Consider the following 23,224-nt stretch of genomic DNA (forward strand, 5'->3'; position numbering starts at 1 on the left):
CTCCAGACAAAAGCAGTCTGTGTCAGTAAAGCAATTTGCTATTCTAACGTGATTAACACTCAAATAAAATGAAATACTAATTAGGGCATTTAAATTTAAAAAAATATATATGATGTAGTAATTAAAAATAAGATTATAAGTGATTGTCCCTGAATTAAAAATAGGACCATAAAAGCACTGTCAGTCCACAAAAATGTGTACTTAATGGTCTATTCTAGTGCAGATTTCTATAACCAACTAAAAACACAAAGAAAAGTACTGAAAGGTCTGAAACAGAGTTTTAAATTGGTACAGATGGCATGTTTATAACACCCCCCACAATATGCTGAGTGTTCTCCATAAAACCAACCTAGACACAGTCCCTGCCTCTGGGGACTTAAAAATCTAAAAGTAGATGAGGCAGTCTAATTCAAAGAAAGTAAACAAATAGAAGGAAACAAAGAAGGGAATGTCAGAGAAGAGAGGCCTGCATTAATCTCCCAGCTCCCAGAGGGTAGCTAGCAGTCCAATCTGAACAGTGGAGAATGGAAGCTAACAAGTCCGAGCTGCCTTATTTACCATCAGACTTAGTATGACACCATCTAGTAAATATTCTCTAAAAAACTATGCTGACCACACTGAAAATGCTTTGTTGTTCTGTAGCGCCAGCACTCAGAAGGCCTAAATCTCTGCAGTAGGTGGACTATATATACCCCACTGGGTGTGCGGGAAGGACGCTCAACGGCCCACGCAGAGCGGATGATTTACGGTCCATCATCTAAATTACTGAATCCAAAGCACATGAAGGCATTATTCCAAAAATCCTGGCTCAACAGGCAATTAATTAATGTGACACAAACCATCAAAACTCCTAAGACAAGGCAGTGATTCTTACTGGACTGCATTTTTTTGATGTGTCTCAATGGGACATATGAGCTATATTTGGTTGTCTGTAAATAAACATTTCATGGGCTTACAGCTCGGACTCTGATCTCCTTATCCACTTGACTAGAACTATTTAAATAGAAAGATGTCCAACAATTGCCTGAAATTGTCTCCAAACACAGACCCTCTTTAAGCCCGTGAATTAAAGAACGTCTTTATTTTAAACCACGTAGATTCTTCCCGGAAGACTTCAAAATGCTGACGACGTCCAATTTATTAAGTTATAGGAACCAAACTCACTTTAACAAGCCGGGTCCGGGCAGCTTCACTGCCTCTTCGCACCAAATATCTCTGGAAAAGACTGTCTATTAAAAATAATAATAATGATGATGATGCGGCCAAATTCCACACAAAAGAAAGAAGATGAAGGAAGCAACAACGCTATTGACTTTGCACACCAAAGTAACATCTATTGAATCTGAACCATAAAGAGCACAATTAGAACAATGGTTTGAGGTTAGGATTGGGGACACATCTTCCCAAAGCCTCAGACCTATAGCCACTCTCCCCCTGGTGCTCTCCTGGCAGCCACAGTGACTTTCAACCTCCCCAAGTACTATCTTGCCTGTAATTTATTTATTTTTATTGATTTCAGAGAGAGAGGGAGAGATAGACAGAAACAAAAGATGATGAGAGGCTGCCTCCTGCATGCCCCCAAGTGGGGATAAAGCCCACAGCCCGGGCATATGGCCCTTGACTGAAATCGAACCTGGGACCTTTCAGTCAGCAGGCCAACACTCTACCCACTGAGCCAAACCAGCTAGGGTTTGCCTGTAATTTAAAACATGGCTTCCTTTTTAAAGGGAAGATTCTCAATTACCTCTTTCTATATATAATACTAGAAGCCCAGTGCACAACACTTGTGCACTGGGTGGGGGTTCCTCAGCCCGACCTGCGCCCTCCTTAGCCCTGCTGCGGAGATGGGAGAGGCTCCTGCCACCACCACTGTGCTTGCCAGCCGTGAGCCTGGCTTCTGGCTGAGCGGTCCCTCCCTGTTACAGTGCACTGATCACCATGGGGCATCTCCTGCATTGAGCATCTGCCCCCTGGTGGTCAGCGAGTGTCATAGCGACCGGTCATTCCACCATTTGGTCGATTTGCATATTAGCCTTTTATTATATAGGGTTTCCATCACAGAAATTACATAAAAATGTACCTTAGACAAATCCAGGATATTACAAGAAAAACTGTATTTGAGTCTACTTTATTAAGTATTCTAGTTAAAATGCACTTGATCCAGTAACCCCATGCCCTGCAAACTGCGACTCGTGAGCCACATGCAGCTCTTTGGCCCCTTGAGTGTAGCTCTTCCACACAATACCACGGCTTGGGTGAGTCTATTTTGAAGAAGTGGCGTTAGAAGAAGTTTAAAAATATCTGGCTCTCAAAAGAAATTCCAATCGTTGTACTGTTGATATTTGGCTCTGCTGACTAATGAGTTTGCCGACCACTGCAGTAACCCAAACTCCAAACCGTGGACTCACCATCTGATTCCTTCTTCCTGTCTGGTCCCACCTTGCCTTCCCTTCTCCTCACATTAATCAGTAACCAGGTGTTCAGATTCTCCTTCCATCCAGATCCCTCCCTCACACTGAAAGGGTCTCAGGAGTAAGCGCATCACATAGAAAAATCAAGGCCCACTATAAACCTGGAGATCACGGTTCAATTCCTGGTCAGGGCACAGGCCTAGGTTGTGGGATGGATCCTCAATGTGGGGCATGCAGGAGGCAGCCAATTGGGTTCTCTGTCATCATTGATGTTTCTCTCTCTGCCTCTCCCTTCCTCTCTGAAATCAGTAAAAATATATTTTTTAAAAAAATAAAAGTTTTAAAAATATTGAGGTCCAAGGGGCAGAAGAGTCTGAGAAAAGCCAGAGGAGACACATTTCAGGCTAAGACAAGACAAAGGTTCAAACCAGAGAGATACTATTACAGTGTCAAGACAGACTAGGTAGTAGGAGAAAGCGTCTGAAGAGACTGCCCAGACCACTGAGCCTAGAGACTTGACCTAAAGTCAAGGATTGTGTGGGTCAGGCCAATTCAAAAAGGCTAGGTGGAATACACTATTCTTTTTTTCACATTCCCCTCTTTCCAAATATCCTCTGCCACCATCCTACTCACACCCTCTTTAAGTCTCACTGAGCAAATACAATGACATCTTCACTGACTTTTTGTCCTTTTATATCTCTACCAACAACAACACACTGCAGGCAAATTCATCTTCTTAAAGTACCATGTCAAAAACTTCCAATGTTTTCTTAAAAAAAAACAAAAAAAAACATTGAGTAGCCCTGATTGGTTTGGCTCAGTGGATAGAGCATCGGACTGCGGACTGAAGGGTCCCAGGTTCGATTTCGGTCAAGAGCATGTACCTTGGTTGTGGGTACATCCCCAGTAGGGGGTGTGCAAGAAGCAGCTGATAGATGTTTCTAGCTCTATGTCCCTCCCCCTTCCTCTCTGTAAAGAAAAAAAAAAAAATCAATAAAATATATATTTTTTAAAATAAACACACACACACACACACACACACATAGGGGGTGTGCAAGAGGCAGCTGATAGATGTTTCTAGCTCTATACCCCTCCCCCTTCCTCTCTGTAAAGAAAAAAAAAATCAATAATATATATATTTTTTAAAACACACACACACACACACACACACACACACAGATATCCTCCTATCCTATATAATAAAAGGCTAATATGCAAATTATCTCCATGGGCGTGAGTTTGACCAGGAGTTAGACATGTGCTGACCACTAGAGGGTGGTGTGGAACATGACGGACATGGGCAATGAGGTGCTGGCAGCGGGCATCAGTGGAGGTGCTCATGTCCCATCTTAAACATCATTTCCTTAAGTTAGTTTTCCTTGACCCCCTTCAAAGGGTCTCTGTTATATTACCAGAAGTACTACGATATACTTCCCTTTTCATGGCATTTATCAAATTCATAATCACAAATAGCAAGAATGCATACCTACTCTGTGATTAAGAATGTTACTTCCTTATTCAAAAACCTTCTGCTGGCTTCCCCAAACTTCTGCACTAAGTTCACATTTCTCAGCATGGATCTTTCAAGGCCATCCAGGGTATAAACTTTTATGGTCTACTATTCCCAAAAGCAGGATTATCTGTTTCTTCCCAAATAAACCACATACTCTCGAGTGCCTTCATTTCTGTAGCTTTCTCTATGCACCCGGCTGTCCTGTCTTTAAAATTGTTACCCTTCTTCCAAACCCACATCCAATTCCATCTTCTCCATAGAATTTTTCCTTATTTCCCCCAAATAACTTTGTCTCTCCCACCTTTGACTTCCTTCCTGCTCAAATATGTTGTATTTTCCTTATGGCACTTCCCTAAAGCTACATAGTTGTTAGGGATTCTATTCTTAACCTTTTTTCTATTTCTTAGGTAATGCTGGTTATGCTATACCTTGCTTTTCTATATATCTCATTTCATTCTGTATATGCCTTATATACAAAAAGTGCCCCGTAAATGCATTAACTTGTATGGCAGCTGTCTAAATATACGTATAAAACAATCTTTCAAGTACAAAGGACACCTGTGAAACAGATGGAAGCTAAATGGAATTAGAAAAGGATGTAATCTGAACAAAAAAAAACACACACACAGAAATATACCTTATTTGCATCACAAATCATTGCTCTTTAATCAGAGAGTAATACATCGTTACGGGCTCATTAATCTTATACATTAAGACATCAACATTTATTTCAATTCTGACATCTCAAAGTAAATAGAATTTTAACTCAAGTTTCCTACAACAGCAGACACAGTGCCACTGCTCAATATTTACTTTGTGATCATTTTTGCTGTTTGGCTGAACAAAAACAAATAGCAAATAACATTATCTAGGGGTGTCTAAAATTATAACCCATACAAATTATCTAGTTCATTGAATTTCTAGATCAAGAAAATAAAGACAATGGGTTTCTTGACCAAGGTCACAAAGCTAAAGCTAGGACAAAGGCCAAGACCATCTGACTGGCTGCAGCACTGCTCCCACTCAGACAAGTCACCTGAAGGCTGTGAAAACTGGAGCACACACTCTCAATCCCCATTAGAGACCACAGCACACCGGCACTGAATTACGGTCATTTGCACATTTTCAGCCGAGCTCAAGAGAAGCAAAAAAGTGATGAGTGAAGGAATGAAAAGAAATTCTTTTTATCTTTTCCAGGAGCCTTATAACCTTGTAAAGGGTTAGAAATGAACACTACTTCCTAAGTTTCTGAGGAGAGTGCGTATGTTCAAAGACCTCAGAGAGGCAAGAAAAACAAGAAATTACATAAAACTTTTCAAAATACGTAATAGAATTTTGACACATAATAGGACATGCAACATACAGCGTTTTGAATGAAACATTATCAAAAGTTACTATTTATTTCATAGTAACCAAGAAAGGTGGTGCTTCAGAGAAAAAAAGAGAAAAGGAAAGGAAAAAAAGCTAGCAGGCTATTTCTTAAAACCTACTTAAAACACAAACACACCTGCCAATATTTATAAGTATCACTTCTTATAGCTCTAGTACTAATAACTGGCATATAATGGTCATTTATAAGCATAATAAATTAATCAATCCCTCTTAGTATCACCCAGTACTATTCTTGAGTTCTATAGTTTTATATCAGTGACTATAAACTACTGCTACATGTAGTAGAAAGGAATTGGTATTGACAGTTTGTATCGAACAAAAATGTTTCTAAGATTAGAACATTTTACATTAAGTGGATGTATCTATGTAAGCATATAAGTGTAAGTGTGTAAAATATGTTCATTTCCTCTCTCTCTCTCTCTCTATATATATATGTATAAATATATGGAATGTGTTTTGACAATATTGATTTTAAATAAGGAACTTATGTATGGAACAGTGATTTTCAAACTTTCCTTCTAGCAATTAATTCATAATAAGAAAAACATACATCATGACCTAGTACACCTACCACATACATAAACACCGGGACTTACATACGAAAATAAACAAAAGTTTCATGAAATAACACCACCCTTACTACACCCAAAGCACTACTATTTCCCATTCCATTTTTTTAAAACGCTGTTTGTGATCCATTGAACTGATTTTGTCACCCTGTTCTGACAGCTCATAAAAGTGCAAAAAAGACACTGGGAAGGTGTAAACCTTAGTATGGCCTTCATTCCTCAGGAATAACCTAGCCCTATAGACAACAACCAGAAACTGGCAAGACGAAGTTAGAAATTATCGCATATTGCTCATTCAAAAGCTATGGTGAGCACCTGAAGGGCACTATTATTAAGTAAAAAATACAGACCATATTCTGGGCCACAAAACAAGTCTCAGACATTTAAAAGGAGTAAAATGATAACAGATCTTCTCTGGTAACAGGAGAATGAAATTAAAAATCAATAACGGAAAGCTACCTGCAAAATCCCACATACTTGGAAAATAAATAATATACTTCTAAATAACCCAAGGGCTGAACAAGAAATCAAAAGGGAAATAGAAAGTACTTTTAACTAAATAAAAACGAAAACACAACACATTAAAATTTGAGGGGAGCTGAAGCCGGTCTCAGTGGTAGAGCATAGGCCTGCGGACTGAAAGGTCCCAGGTTCGATTCCGGTCAAGGGCATGTACCTTGGTTGCGGACACATCCCTAGTAGGGGGTGTGCAAGAGGCGGCTGGTCAATGTTTCTCTCTCAATGACGTTTCTAGCTATCTCTCTCCATTTCTCTCTGTTAAAAAAAAGTCAATAAAATATATTTAAAAAAAAAAAAAATTTGAGGGGAGCAAAATCACAGGCAGAGTGTTACTGGTTTAGATTAGAATGACCAGCCACCAGGTCTGCTTGGCTCCTTCTAGCACAATCCAAACTGTTCCCATAGGGAGGGTGGCCATGGAGTGAAAACCATTGATTATTATTACTGAAGGTTAAGATGGAAAAACCAGCCCTAGCCAGTTTGGCTCAGCGGACAGAGCATCAGCCTGCAGACCAAAGGGTCCCGGGTTCAATTCCCGTCAAGGGCTTGTCCCCTGGTTGCAGGCTCCTCCCCAGCTAGGGCTCTGGTCAGGGCTCCTGCAGGAGGCAACCAGTCGATATGTTTCTCGCGGTCTTCCCCTCTCTCTTCCACTCTCCCTAAAATCAATGGAAAAATATCCTCAGGTGAGGATTAACAACAACAAAAACAAACAAACAAAAAAAAGAGATGAAAAACCAGTCCTCTACCTCACCTCTGTTGGAAAGGGTTTCCTAACTCTGAATGGAGACTAGGACTCCAATAAGCAATCTGGTGTCCCTGAAGGAGGAGAGAGCCACACAAACAGGATAATCTGATGAGATAATCATGGGGGAAACATCTGGAAAGAGGCAAGACCGGAAGCTACTGAGTGTGGTGGTGAGCTGATGGGCAGCACTGCTCTGCAGGCTTCAGGATGGTGGCCTCCCCCATACTGAGGACAACTCCTGGAACACAGTGCCTCTTCCTGCTGACTACTTGAAGCTTGTAACTGAGAATTCATAGAGTCACCCCAGAACCAAATTAAATACAGGAAAACCTCAGCCTCTCAGAGGCCAGCTAGACTAACACAGGCCAGGAAGAGAACCTGTTTTGCCCTCAGGCAGATGTTCTGAGATGGCCAGAGGACACCCCGGTCCCCCCAGCCCCCAACCTTGCAAATCTGGGTTCTATTATATATCCTAGTACTTTTATTCCAGCATCACAGGGGTAAGAGAAAGGACAGAATCTTCAATACCTGGTTTTTAATTAAATAAAATATCAGTTCATCCACTGTTTAAAAAGGTGCCAGGGGATAAGAGGTGTAGACAACCATTAACTCGGTTTGATGGAAAGTAGCAGGCTTACGATTTTGATTAGTTTGGCATTCATTAAATATGTTTTCTCTGTGTTTGTTTTTTTTTTTTTCAAGGAACTAAAGTGAGTAAGGATGCTACTCTGCTCTTCTGGAGGCAATCCCACATCCTGCTAGGTTTGGTTTTTCTAATATGTGCTTGGCTTCCTAAAACAAGCATAAAACCACCTTATTTAGATCTATGCTATTTATTTCCACAGAGAAGGAACCTCAGAACTTCTTAACTATTAATAGGCTATCTCGTCCTTTTACACCTTTTTTATGTTAAAGAAAAATACATGGTACAGGGGGAGGGGGGCGAAAGACTGAGTTTAATTGCAAAGGTTTAAATGCAGAAAAAGTCACATGGTGGCTTTTTAGAAAAAGAACACTTCCTTCCCACCCCCTTTTTTTTAATCTACCAAGAAACATAAATACTATGTTACTCCTTTAAAAAGTATCTTCTGGAAGTTATATCCTTCTTTATTGAAAGACTCTAGAGTCTTAGATTTAACCTTGTAATCTGAAAGTCTAACATACATGTGCAATCTAAACAGCTGACTTCTACTCAAAGCCACCTTAGGAACTAAACAGCTGTATAAATTCACAGTTCCCTCAAATGAAAACCCCACAGAAAATGATGCTTTTGGCAGAATACCATTTCTAAGTCCTTTTGGAGGAGAAAAATTATAAGTGATGGAACCAAGTGAACAAAGTTATATTATTTATTCACCAAGCGAAAAGATCCAGTGTACATTACGTCAGAACAGAGATTTACAATGTGTAATCAACATACTGAGTGATGAGCCAGTGAGAATGATTAAATGTGCCATGGTCTTAATTATCATACCACTTTACATCTGAATAGAGAACAGTTTGCGCCAGGCCCGGAGCAGCAGCTGCCAGGCTGGGAGCGGCCAGGCCCGGAGCATCCGGGTCTGGTGCGGCCAGGCCCGGAGCAGCGGCTGACAGGCTGGGAGCGGCCAGGCCCGGAGCGGCCGGGACCGGAGCAACCGGGCCCAGAGCAGCCGGGTCGGGTGCGGCCAGGCCTGTAGCAGCAACAGCCAAGTCCAGAGCAACTAGGTCGGGAGCGGCAGTGACCAGACCCGGAGCAGCTGGTTGTGGAACGAACCAGAGCAACAGAGGCCAGGCCCGGAGCAGCCAGGCCCGAAACAGCTCGCTCCTCGCCTGTACCTGCCCACGGCTGCCTCTCAGACATGGCTGGAAACTTTTGCGGGAACTTGAGGGTCTGCTGAATCAAGTGATGAAGGCTTAGATCTGGATGTGTTGAGTTAGTATAGCGCTGGGGTGTTGATCTGTGAGTGCCTTGGGAGGGGCCTGGATGAGGCTGGTTGACCTATTTGAAAATGTCTTTTGTGTGAAGTGTATCATTGGGCATGTGGAGGTATTATTGATATGAGAAAATGCTAAGTAACAGATTTACTATCTGAAAAGGGATTTACTATCGGGGAAAGGGAGGGAGGAAGAGACTGAACATAAACTGTGCACCTATGGATGAGGACAATGGGGGATGGGGAGGGGGAGAGGGTGGGGTGGGAACCTGGTGGAGGGGGGAAGAAATGAGGAACCTTTGTAATAATATGAACAATAAAGATTGATTTAAAAAAAAAAAAAAAAAAAAAAAAAAGAGAACAGTTTGCAAAGCCCTTACATCCATAAACTCATTTGACTCTGTATGTCCTTCCATTTAAATACATACAACAGAAATAAGTCCGTCTGAGTAAGAGAACTTATGTACTGAAATGTTTACGAGCATGGAATATAGAGTCAATTGCCTGGATTGGAATCCTAGCATTGCTGTGATTCTGAGTGCATTACTCAACATCTCAGTTTCATCATCTATAAAATGGGGGGTAATAATCATTTCTACCTCTTGGACCCACTAAGGATTAAACCAATTAATATACGTCAAGCACATGAAACAGTGTCTAGCACAGAGTAACCATTATGTATTATACAGTGTAATTGTACTTATCAGCAGCATCATTGTATGAACGAGGAAACAAGCCAGTAAAGTCACAGAGCCAGGAATAGAAACCAGATCTTCTTCTCCTATTTGAAGCTCCATCCAGAGAGAGCTGGGTTTGTTGTTGTTTTTAAGTATTCTAAGGTTTTTCTACACTGATATTAACAGTTTAATGTGGAATTATACAAATCAAAACAATTCAGCAGCTCAAAACATTTATAAAGTTGTATTATTACCTATGTGTACACATATTTTAAGTTAGATTAATTATTTTAAAAAACAAATATTTCATTTGGGGGACAGAACTGTACATTAAGGAACAGTTAGTTACGTGTTGCTCCATTTGCAGAACAAAACTTTTGCTTCACTTTTCAAAAGACAGGCCAAAAAGGCCATAGTCTATCATATCATATCTTGTTCATTAACTCAACTTCTTTAGCAAATAAAAAATAATCTAGAAGGAAATACAATTAACCCTTGAACAATGCAAGGGTTAGGAGCACCAAACCCTGGGCATCTAAAAATCAGATGCACACTTGAGTTTTGACTTTTCCAAAACTTAGGTTGTCCCTCAGTATCCACAGGGGACTGATTCTGGAACCCCCACAATACCAAAATCCAATGATGCTCAAGTCCCCTGTATAAAATGGCATACAGTCAGCCCTGCACATCCACAAACCCCTAACTGTGGATCAAAACCATTGGGGGGGAGGGAGGAATCCCGCATATAAGTGGACCTGCACAGTTCAAGCTCATGTTGTTCAAGGGTCAATTATATGCTAGGACGATCATAATGTCTGTACTATGCTTTCTTTCCCCCAACTCCCCTTTTCTGGTTTTCAAAACATTAAGTATTGTGATGCAAATGATTTTTAAAATGATTTCCAAAAGAATTTATCAAGATTTTAAAATATCATTTATAGAACAAACACTTAGAAATTAATTCCAGAAAATTATAGATGGCCAGCTGAAACTGCCTCTTTTTTCAGACATGTTCTAGGTATCTTTCCTCAGACTTCAAACTTTTTTTTCCTTTAGGGATTTAGGTGACTGTGATAACATCTTCCACTGAATCTAAAAATAGGGCACGGGTGTGTAAATTTATAAACTGACATGCAAAACTGGCACTAGCTAGTCCAAATTACAGCATTAAATCACTTAGCATATACTCTAGTATAAAAATGTACTTTAAGCATTGATACCCACATGCCCTGTAGATACTGGATATGCAATTTTAATTCAAGCATATTTAATATTTGCTTGTGAGGAGCTATGAAGTCATAAACATTTTAACATTTTGAAATATGTCAAATCACTCCTTAAGAGATTAACTTGGACACAGCACTCCTCCACTCCAGGCCTTTGAATAATGTGGGTAGACGAGCACATCACGGGTTCTCAATGTTCTTTCACCCCAACCCATCTGAGGGATGCAACTTCTCTCCACTGAGGGGACAGCCTGAAAATGTCTCACAGTGATCATGATACACCACCCTAGAAGCTGGGCCCCTTGTCCTGCCCTGCCCTCCACTCCACTCCCTTCCACTCTACCCTCCCCTGCAAAGTTCTCTGAGGTTGTGCACAGCTCCAATGGCTGCCACTTTATGTACAGAAAAATCATGCCATGAAGGGAGCACCCAGAAGATTGTCAGCTGATTTCTCAACAGAAACTACGCAGGCCAGACTGGAGTGGCAAGAAATATTAAAAGTGATGAACAGCAAGAAACTACAACCAAGATTAATCTACCCAGCAAAGCTATCATTTAGAATTGAAGGTCAGATAAAGAGCTTCACAGGGGTGGGAACCTGGTGGAAGGGGGAAGAAATGAGGAACCTTTGTAATAATATGAACAATAAAGATTGATTTAAAAAAAAAAAAAAAAGATAAAGAGCTTCACAGATAAGAAAAAGCTAAAGGAGTTCACCACCACCAAACCAGTATTATATAAAATGCTGAAAGGTATTCTTTAAGAGGAAGAAGAAAAAGGTAAAGATAAAAATTATGAACAAATACATATCTACCAACAAGTGAATCTAAAAATCAAGTGAATAAATAAATAAATAAATAAAAATCAAGTGAATTAAAAAATATGATGATCAGAATAAACTGGTGAATATAATAGAATCAGGGGCAATTCTCAGGGGGGAAGGGGTGTAGGGGGTTCGAGAAGACGGGACAAAAATTGTACACCTATGGATGAGGACAGTGGAGGGGGTCGGGAGGTAAGGGCAGAGGGTGGGGTGGGAACTAGTGGAGGGGAGCTATTGGGAGGGGGAGGAACAATTGTAATAATCTGAATAAAGATTTATTAAATTAAAAATAAAGAAAAATCACGCCATGACCTGGGATGTATCTGAAGGTGTTACTTTAAAACGCTTATAAAGAAGCGCTAAATGTTACCATGCATCTTCTTTTGTGGAAACACGCAAGGCTCAAACAAAGATCTGTATGTATACTGATGATATCAAGAAGGGCTTCATAACAGTACAAATGGCCAACAACACACCTGCCCTGGAGCTGGCTTCTAATCAAGGAGTGGGTAAAGGAAGAGGGAAAGTAGGGAATCAAACAAAATAATACCCCCGACAATGTGAGAAAATGGTGGCGATTTGTGCAAGTCAAGTTTTCTGATAACAGAAAAGGAATGTCAAAATACAACACCTAGAGATGTGATGTTATATGATCCCCAATTTCTTCTTCCAGATATCAATTTTTGCAGGACTGACATCAATTCTAAGTAATTTTTTTTTTAATCAGTCACTAATAATAACCAATAGCTATACAAATATGGCTTGGGCATATGCTATATTCTAAATACAAGTCAAACACACTGGCTGAGCATGATTAACAACTAGCCTGTATGGTATTTACAAACAGTGTCCTTCTTCTTGGAAGGTCTTCCTACTGTGGACAAAATCCATACTATTTAAAAGCTATTGTATGTGCAAAGTCTTTAGAAAAAAAACTATCATATGTAGGAAAAAAAGGAAATGGAATTTCACAACTTTTGGGGGAAAATGTGTGTTGCTTCAGTGTCAGCCGATATGACGTCATCATTAATAAGTATAGAAGGCGCGGCAAAGATTCGGGCTGGGGCTTCGAAATTACAATTAATTATATGGGGAGGAAATGTGTAACTGCATCATCTACAAACCAGAAAACATATTAGTCAATACATGCTGATTATTAGCTGTGTTTTATGGTAAGAGGACCTTTAAATGGCACAAAAAAATAACACTGATCCACAGGTCTGAACAACAACCGAAACTGACTAGGTCTGAACGTTGCAGTCCTCTGTACCAGAAGATGCCACCAGTGGAGACTGAAAATAGAATGTACCCATCCCTGTTCAAGGCTCTATTGATTCGAGCCTGAAAAAGTTGATGAAATTTTTTCAGTGGGCACCACTTGCTTCTGAACCCACTTGACAAAGCATGCTGTCCATTGTTGGCTTAACTCGTTGAACACAAAAAAAAAAAAAAAAAAAAAAAAACCAAACCAAAACAAAAAACAATTCTCAACCTTCTCCACAGGAACAGGAACTATGAATTGTAAAACCCAAAACTTGTGTTAGGGAACAGCGCAATAACTCAACCAGAAATAAAACTGAAGAGAAAGAAAATGCCCCGACCCCAATTTTGCAAGATGTTCACCTTGGAAACGGTGGCAATAAATATTGTGCGAGAGGACAATCCCGGAGCTGGAAGTGGATAAATGTTTCTTGAACGAATATGGACATTTCTTCCTCATTCTGCACCCATGTGTCAAAGCATCCAACACGTTCATGTGTGCCCGTTTCTGTTGTGTCTTGAACTTTATATATAAGTTGTATCATGGGGGGGGGGGGGGGGGTGTTGGTAAGAAACCAGTTTGGCTTGCCTCACCATGAATCACAGCCAGGAGGTCATCTTGTGTACCAGCAGCAACTCTGTTTTCACTACAGCTATGTGACCTAAAGTGGCAGCAGGAGATGCACCAAAATAGAAGGAGCAGGAGGCTTCTCCTCCTGGCTGCTCGGCCCCAAATGGGCTTTTCCAGCCCATTCTGGTTTCTGAGCGAGAGCCAACCGCCAAGGAGAGAGAGAGAGAAAGAACAAACCCGGCAGGCAGCTTCGAGGGAGCAGGCTGCAGGCCCACCGCCGCGCACCTTCCCCGCCCGCCCCGGGAGCCCGGGGAAGAAGCAGGAGCAGGAGGAGCACGGGCTGGAGACACAGCGAGGAGGCACAGGGTGACAGGGGCCCACACCAGCCCCGTGTGGGGCAAAGATCCAGCCGTGACCGTGCAGCACGGATTTCGGGGAGATCTGGGGACGGAGGAGGATCTGCCTCCCCACGGAGGACGCGGAGAGCGCAGGTCCGGCGCGAGCACAGCGGGTCCCCTGCCTCCTGGCACCTCCTCCAGCGCCCGGGATCCTGCTCCGGCCACCCGCCACCGGGATCGGGACCGGGACCAGGACCTGCCCCTGCGCCCGCCTCACCTGTCCGGCGCCCGCTGGCCTGGCCCGGCCCGCATCCCCCGCCGCGGGTACCGCCCCTGCCCCCTCTCCATCCCGCGCGCTCCCGGTGGGTGCGCCGCCGCCGGAGACCACCGCCCGCCCGGCTCCGGGAGGGAAGAAGGGGCCGCCGCCCGCCCCGCTGCCCCGGGCCTGCGCCCAGCACTCACTTTCTGAATCCGCTTCAGCGCCATGGGTCAGGGAGGACGACGGGGACACCGGCCGGCGGGGGGCGGCTGCGGGGCTCGGGGGGCGTCGGTCGTGGCGGGCGCGGCTCGCGGGCTCCTGGGCTGGCTCGGCGCGGTGGGTCCCCGGCTGGATCGCCGATCGCTGGCTCGCTGGCTGGCTGGCTCGCTGGCTCGCTCCGGGCGCCCGTGCCAGTTCCGTGTGCGCCCGAGCGCGAGGGTGCGCGAGTGTGCGGGCGGGGACGCCGGCGAGGCTCTTTTGTTTCCGCTTTTGCTTCTGGGAAGGAGGCTCGGCGCGCCCCGCCCGCGCCCCGCCCCGCCCCGCCTGGCACGCTGGGAAGTGTAGTTCCAGCCCCGCCACGCCCCGCCTGGCACGCTGGGAAGTGTAGTTCCAGCCGCGTCCCCGCAGCCAGCCCCGGGCGGGGGCCGGTGACTCACTGCTGACCTCCGCCCCGTGGCCGGGCCGCCGCCGCCGCCGCAGGGGGCCGGAGCTGGTCTCTGCAGGCGGATCTGGATCCAGATGCTGCACACGGCGGCGTACCCAATCTGTAAAATGGGAGTCATATATGAGCTCATAAAGCGCTCCCAGGAATGTGTCATGGGCTGCGGCTGGTCTTATTTTATTTTTAAAATATATTTTATTGATTTTTTACAGAGAAGAAGGGAAAGAGATAGACAGAAACATGGATGAAAGAGAAACATCAATCAGCTGCCTCCTGCACACCCCCCACCGGGGATGTGCCCGCAACCAAGGTACATGCCCTTGACAGGAATCGAACCTGGGACTTTTCAGTACGCAGGCCAATGCTCTATCCACTGAGCCAAACCAGTTTCGGCTGGTCTTGTTGTTTTTGTTTGTTTTTTTTTACAGACTCCATTCCCTTCTCAAGTATACGCATTTCTCATCCTCCACACATGCACAGATGCATCCCTGACTTAGCTCCGACTGCAAAAGGCGAGCCTCCTCTACCCACGTCTGCTCCTCCTTGGAACGCCGTATGCTGAGCCTCGCTCGCCCTCACCATGGGCTCCTTCCCGGGCGAGGACAATCCGTGTTCAAGGCGGTCAGTCCACTCACACTCCTCAGTCCTTCATGCTCATGAGCGTGTGTGTGCTCACGGAAACGTGGCTTCTGCGTTCGGCACAAGCAGAATCGGTTTTCACCAAGGTCACGCTTGAGCTTTGCTAATTGCCAAACTCAATCAGCTCCATATCCTCCGTGAGGTTTTAGAACCATTTGGTTGCGGCCCACCGCCTGTGCTCCTCATGAACACTCGCTTGCCTCTGGCTTCCATGGTCCCAGGGGTAGTTGGGTCTTTCCACTTCGCTAGCTTCTCTTCTCAAGCGTTGGAAGGCCCCAGAATGCCAAGCCTGGGTCCCCCATCACCAGTGTCTTCCTAGAGATATTGGAAGTTGAATGGAGGGAAGCATTTCCATCGGAACAGGAATAGAAGGACAATTTTCTAACAGAAGGAAATGGAAATTAGCGTGAAATCTTCCATAGGAGGCTACGTTTCCTATTGGGAACTAACAAGGAATACAGCTAGTATTGGGATCAAATAAAGACATTGATTGCTAAGTCTAGAAATAAGAAGTTAAGCCTAAATGCAATAAGAGGAGGTTTACATCATGAAAGTAGTAGCGTGGCAATGACATACTCATTAACAAATTAGTCTAATAGAGGGGCATAGGATGGTAGATGAAGAGAAAATAGAGAAAGGAAAACAAGTTAAGTTTTTAGGGCCAAGATTACAAGAGCCTATATAAGGATGACATGACTAGAAACACAAAGAAAAACCTTTTGAAAAAAAGAAGCAAGGGAACTCAACTACAATTAGATAAAGAAACTGAAAAAAAGAGAAGTTTGAACTGCAGATTTATGAGAGAGAAAGAGAGAGACGGGGATAAAGGCTAATATTGATGATCTTTCGGAGAGGGGATGGTAAATTGAGTTTTGGACATATACAGTTTGAGGTTATCAAACATACAGGTATCAAAAGGAAAACGCCTACTGGTAGAGACATGGGTATGGAAATACAGATTTGAGAGCAAGCATAATGAGAAGATGAACTTGAAACTATAAAATATAAATAACTCCCCAAAGGACTAGGGGGAAAACAGAGAAATGAAACACACTAGAAATTGAATTCTGGGAAATAGCTATAGTAAATGAGTGAGAGGAAAAAGGAGGGTTAGTGGTGGGAAAGCAGGTAGAAAACCAAGGAAGCATTGTGTGGTGTGAGCCAAGGGAAGCAAACAAAAAGTCAGCTGACTTCTCTAGAAAGGCTCAGGAAATGAAGCTCTGGTTCCTCGGAAGAAGACAGCGGGAATTGAGAAGAAGGAGATGAGAGTGTGTATAAGAGTCTGTTTAACAGGGTCTATATTGCCCTGGTCAGTGTAGCCCTGCCCAGTGTTGCTCAGTGATTAGAGCATCAGCTCACTAGTTCGATTCATGGTCCAGGGTGTGTATCTGGGTTGCAGGTTCATTCCCCAGCCCTGGTTGGGGTGAGTGCAGGAGGTAACTGATGGATGTGTCTCTCACATACATATTTCTCTCTACCCCCTCTCCCTCCTTTCCACTTTCTCTAAAAGTTAATGAAAAAATATCCTCAGGTAAGGACTATCAACAACAACAAAGGGTCTATAAAGACCCTTATTTTACACCACACACAAAAATTAACTACAAATGGATTAAAGACCTAAACATAAGACCAGAAACTATACAGCTACAACTCCTGGAATAAAACAATGGGGAAAAGCTTCATAACACTGGATTTGGCAATGATTTCTCTGGTATGACACCAAGGGTCCAGGCAATAAAAGGGGAAAAAATAGACAAATGGGATTATATCAAACTTAAAAAACTTTTGTGCAGGAAAGAAAACAATGAGCAGAGTGAAAACACAACCTACTAAATGAGAGAAAATATTCACAAACTTTGTATATGATAAGAAGTTAATATCCACAACATATAAAGAATTCCTCAACTCAACAACAAAAGCAAATAACCAATTTTTGTTTTTAAATGGGCAAAGGACTTGAATAGACATTTCTCTAAAGAAGATATCCTGATGGTCAACAAACATGAAAAGATTATTAACATCACTAATCATTAGGGAAATGCAAATTAAAACCAAATGAGGTATCTCCTCACATCTATGAGGATGGTCTCTATCAACAAACAGAAAATGATAAGCATTGGTAAGCGTGTGCAGAAAAGGGAACCCTTGGTGCACTGTTGGTGGGAATGTAAATTGGCACAACCACTGTAAAAAAGGATGAAGATTTCTCAAAAACTGGGGGGGGGGGGGGGGGGGGGAGGAACTAGCATATTATCAAGCAAACTCACTTCTGGTTCACATATTCAAAGGAAATGAAAACAGGATATTAAATACATATCTTCACTCCCATGCCCATTGCAGCATTATTTACAATAGCCAATATATAGAAACAATCTACGTAGTCATCAATGAATAAATGTATAAGAAGATGTGGTTATATGTCATATATGGAATATTACAATGAAATGTATATATTACAATGTAATATTATTTGGCCATGAGAAAAAAGAAAATCCTGCCATTTGTGACAATCTGCATAGCATTTTGTTAAGTGAAATAAGTCAGACAGAAAAAGGCAAATACTGTATAGTCTCACTTATATGTGGAATCTAAAAAAATAAAAATAAATAAAAATAGAAACAAAGAGTAGAAAAGAGTAGAAAGGTGGTTGCTAAGGGCTACCAGTGGGGGAAACAGGAAGAGGTTGGTAACAGGGTACAAACTTTCAAATATAATTTGAATAACTTCAAATGATCTAAATGAATAGCACAGTGACTATAGTTGATAATTTTGTGTTGTATAACTGAAATTTGCTAAGAGAGTAGAACTTAAATATTCTCACATAAACCTATATATATAAAAGGCTAATATGCAAAGTGTGCCCATGGGAGTTCAACCATGTGACTGGGAGTTTGATCGCTCTTTATGATGTGTGCAGACAACCAAGGGGCGGCACGGGAGGCCCCGCTGGCAGCCGAAAGGCCCCAATTGCCGACCAGGTCTAGGGATCCTACCCGTGCATGAATTTCATGCACCGGACATCTAGTAAATAAATATAAATAAATAAAAGGTAGATCGTGGATTAATTAGATGGGGGAATCCTATTACAATGTATACATATATCAAATCATCATGATGTACACTTGAAATATCTTAGAATTTTATTTGTCAATTATATCTCAATAAAGCTGGGGGAGGGGGGAAAAGCATAAATCAAATGGAGTTAACCAGTGCTCATTACATTTTGGCAAAGTTTTCTGGTGAGAAAGAAAAGGGCATGAAATAGGAACCAGAAGAAACCTGGTGTTTTTTTCCAAACAAGATCTCTTTATGTTTGAAGGTAGACATGAAAACAATTAGGTCTCTTGTTGTTGTTTTTTTTGTTTGTTTGTTTTTTAACAAATCTAGCCCAGCCGGTGTATCTCAGTGACTGAGCTGGACCCATGAATCAGGGGGTTAGGGTTTGATGATTTTTTAAAAATATATTTTATTTATTTTTTATAGAGAGGAAGAGAGAGGGATAAAGAGTTAGAAACATCGATGAGAGAGAATCATCGATCAGCTGCCTCTTGCACCACTCCCACTGGGGATGTGCCCACAACCAAGGTACATGCCCTTGACCGGAATCGAACCCAGGACCTTTCAGTCCGCAGGCCGAACCTCTATCCACTGAGTCACACTGGTTTCGGCTAGGTCTCTTGTTTATTGCAAAAAAATAATAATAATAATTTAACACAGTTGCTTAGGTCAGCAATCATTTATTATCTCGTAGTTTCTGTGGGTCAGGAATTGAGAGCCTCTTAGCTGGATGGTTCCAATGTAAAGTTTCTCATAAGATTGTTGTCAAAATGTCAGCTGGGGTTTCAGTCATCTGAAGACTCTACTAAAGGTAAAGGAGTATGGTTCTTCCATGATGGCTCACTCACATGGGATGCAGCAGCATCATTGTGTTTTGGCCAAAGAAAGGGTTTGGTGAAAAGATCCAGGCATTCCTGGCTGAGTGTGATATGGTGGAGCACAGCATAGGCCAGGAGTCCTGCGTTTGCAGTCCATGAACTTGGCCCTGGCCCAGTGAAGCCAGTGAAGGTGGCTGCCCTGCCAGAACACCATCACCAGCTCTGCTCTCTCCCGAATGGATGCCACCTGATTTCTCTGTTCCTGCTGGGAACAGGCTGCTGATTGCCATTTTGCTTCTCTTCCACCTGTTCCCCACATGAATACGTTTGTCTTTGCAAATATAAGAAGAGCTGCTTTTGTTTTTTAATTTGTGCGTTGTGTGGCTGTTTTCTCAACAGTCCTTGTCTGTCTCTCAATAGTCCTTGTCTGCATAGTCCTTGCCTTCCTACCCAAGAATGCCTAGCTCTTTTGAACTGTAAGTGCTTTTGGCAGGGGTGAGGGCGGGGGGAGGCGGGGATATGGTGGAGGGGGGTGATGAGAACTCTCATTTGTCCTGGGAAAATTCTGGTCATATAGGCCATACAATCTTCAGCTATAACAGGCCCCTTCCCTCCTGTGACTGACTATATTGTCCCATAAGTATAAACCCAGAATGGCCAAGAGATGGAGCTCAGTCAAGAGCGTTGAGATGGCACAGAACACGTAGTTCAAGATTCCTTCATTGTCAAATATTTCCAGAATAGCTGTCTGAGTTGTTGGCTTGTAGATTGTCCTTGTCCCCACCCCTACTAATCCTGTCCAGCTAAGGCCATAAGATTTCAGGGGGACCATTCCCCGGCCGGGGCCTGTGGCTGATGCAGGAACTTCCTTATTCCTGAGCAAATATCCATAGGGTTAGGGCCCAGTGTTCAGTGAGCTTTTGCTTGAAACTGGGCTAGACCCATGGTTTGAGAAGGACACACAGGAGAGAGCAACAGACAGGTGCTTCCTTCCAGGGTGTTTCTAGTATGTGTAACCTCCTATGACCTAAATTTCCTCCCAGGCTGTTTCTGTTCAGATAACCACCTATTAGTTGTCATTGTTAATAAAAACCAATCTTGAGCATTGACAGCTAGCAGAAGAATACTTAAACATTTTTTGCTTGACAAGTTGTGAGAAGAAAAAGCCTCCTGTGGTTCTCGACTCATAATCTATGTGAAAAAAGTTCTGAGCAGCCCTGGTGTATTAGTGAGGGTGCCCCAGAGAAACAGACCAATAGGATATACAAAAGGATATGTAAAAAGAAATTTATCATGGGATTTGGCTCATGTGATTATGGTCAAGGGCATGCACCTGGATTGTAGGTTTGTTCCCTGCCCCTGCTCAGGGTACATGTGGTAAGCAACCCATCAATGTGTCTCTCACACCTCTCTCTCTCTCTCTCTCTCTCTCTCTCTCTCTCTCTCTCTCTCTCTCTCTCTCTCTCTCTCCCTCCCTCCCTCCCTCCCTCCTTCCTTCCGTTTCACTCTCCCTCTGAAAAGCAATAGAAAAAAATCCTTGGGTGAGGATTAACAACAACAACAACAAAAGAGATGAAAACATTCGGGAGAGTGGTTGCACAATGTGAATGTGCTTAACGCTATTGAACTGTACACTTAGAAATGATTAAGACGGTAAGTTTTACATTGGTGTTTTGTTTTGTTTTTACAGCACAATTTTTAAAAATACATGTCTTATTAAGGACAAACAAGTGTAGGAGAGGATGTGGACAAACCAGAAGTCGTATACGCTGCTGGTGAGAATATAAAACAGTATAGCCACTTTGGAGAAATATTTTGGTGGTTTCTTAACAAAAACGTAAACTTTACCATATGACCCAGCAATTTCATAAATATAAATCTACCTAGGAAAAATAAAACATATGTTTGCAAAAAAGATATGTAAATAAATGTTAACTGCAACATTATTCGTAATGGCCAAAAATTGGACACAACCTAAATGACCATCAACTGGTGATAGATAAACTGAGTGTGCTATGTCCATACAATAAAATATTAAAGCAATAAAAAGAAACAAACTATTGACACGCTACGACATGGTTGAACATCAAAAACATTATGTTAATTGGAAAAAGCTAGATTCAAAAGACCTGCATATCATATGATTCCATTTATAGAAAATGTCAAGCAAAGCTAAATTTATAGAGACCAAAATAAAGCAGATCAGCGGTTGCTTAGGCTTGGGAATTCAATTAAGGATGAACTGTAAGCAAGCACAAATGAACTTTTTGGGGCTGATGAAAGTGTTCTAAAACTGGATGATGGTGTTGATGATTGTACTCTATAAATTCACTAAAAGCCTTTGATATGTACATTTTAAGTTGGTGAATTTTATAGTATGTAAGTTTTACCCCAGTAAATATTGCCCAGCTGGGGTAGCTCAGTGGTTGAGCGTCGACCTAGGAACCAGGAGATCATGGTTCAACTCCTGGTCAGGACACATGCCCAGGTTGCAGACTTGATCCCCAGTGGACAACGTGCTGGAGGCAGCCGACCAACAATTCTCTCTCATCACTGATGTTTCTGTTTCTCTCTCCCTCTCCCTTCATCTTGGAAATCAATAAAAAATATATTTTAAAAATAATACTAAATAAATATAAAATAAAATAATAATAAATAAATATTAAAAACAATGCCATGCCCTGCATATGGGAGCCATCTAGGAAGCAGAACCCGCAGCCCTATTCAAGGTGCTACCTTAGCTGAGCTCTGCCCAACGTGAAGACTTGTGAGTAAAATAAATCCATGCACATACAAAAACCCACATCCCCACCACGTAACAATAAAACCTCATGGTGCCACAGATTCTAACATGCTTCCTCTGCCTTCTTGAAGAGACAGTGTCTATCATGAAAGAACTCCCACCAGTGAAGTGCACTTTACACACAATCACCTTTCATCCCCATAGCAACCCCAGGAGGTACGTACCAGTGTACATGAAATATAAAACAGCACAGATGGTCAGCTATCCCAATTTCATAAACACCGATGTACAAAAACATCAGCCTTCTGATTTAGGAAGCACAGTTGACCCTTGAACAACACAGGTTTGAACTGCGCAGGTCCACTTCCACGCAGATTTTCTTTTCTTTCAATAAATACACACAATATTGTAAATGTACTTCCCTTCCTTGTGATTTTCGTAATAACATTTTCTTTTCTCCAGCTTACTTTATTGTAGAATACAGTGCATAACACATACAACGTACAAAACAAGTGTTCGTCGACTGTTATTGGCAAGGCTTCTGGTCAACAGTAGGCTACTGATAATTAAGTTTCTGGAGAATCAACGTTATGTGGGATTGATTTTCAATTGCCTGGGAGGTGGTACCTCTAACCCCCATGTTGTTTAAGGGTCAATTCTACTTATTATCCCCATTTTACATATGTAGAAACTGAGATTTAAAGAGAAAAAAATAATTTCACCACATCACAAGGCCTGTAGGTGACAGAGTTAATAGCCATGCTATTAGCTATGGTACTTGATTGCCTTCTACCACACTATCATATGCCATATATATATATATATATATATATATATATATATCCCCAAAAAATAACTCCCTCTCTTGAGAATAGTCAATCTCTAAGGGGGTAGGATTTGACCATCTCTCTGCCAACCCTGATGGGCCCTGGACAATCAGGCCAAAAACCTCTTGCTTAGCCCTTCTATTCTAGAGAGAGCAGATGGGTGACTCTCCACTCTGAGCCAGTCCCTTTGAATGCCTGTCTCTCTGGCTTTTACTTGTCAAAGGATTCCATCCATTGCTGTCCTGGGGGAAAGGGACACA

General features: G+C 42.4%; 1 protein-coding gene across 1 annotated transcript in view; it reads right to left on the reverse strand.

Annotated features, from left to right (window-relative positions):
* The window catches only part of UBE2D1 (ubiquitin conjugating enzyme E2 D1), a 38,149-nt gene extending 23,428 nt beyond the window's left edge, over positions 1-14,721 (reverse strand). Inside the window, exon 1 of the mRNA XM_084903617.1 lies at positions 14,423-14,721. Coding sequence (XP_084759743.1) covers positions 14,423-14,446 — 24 coding nt within the window. The 5' untranslated portion in view covers positions 14,447-14,721. The remainder of the gene's footprint in view (positions 1-14,422) is intronic.
* Positions 14,722-23,224: the final 8,503 nt, after the last annotated feature.

This window comes from Pipistrellus hanaki (genome assembly GCF_964339955.1).
Source record: "Pipistrellus hanaki genome assembly, chromosome: 14".
Lineage (NCBI taxonomy): Eukaryota > Metazoa > Chordata > Mammalia > Chiroptera > Vespertilionidae > Pipistrellus > Pipistrellus hanaki.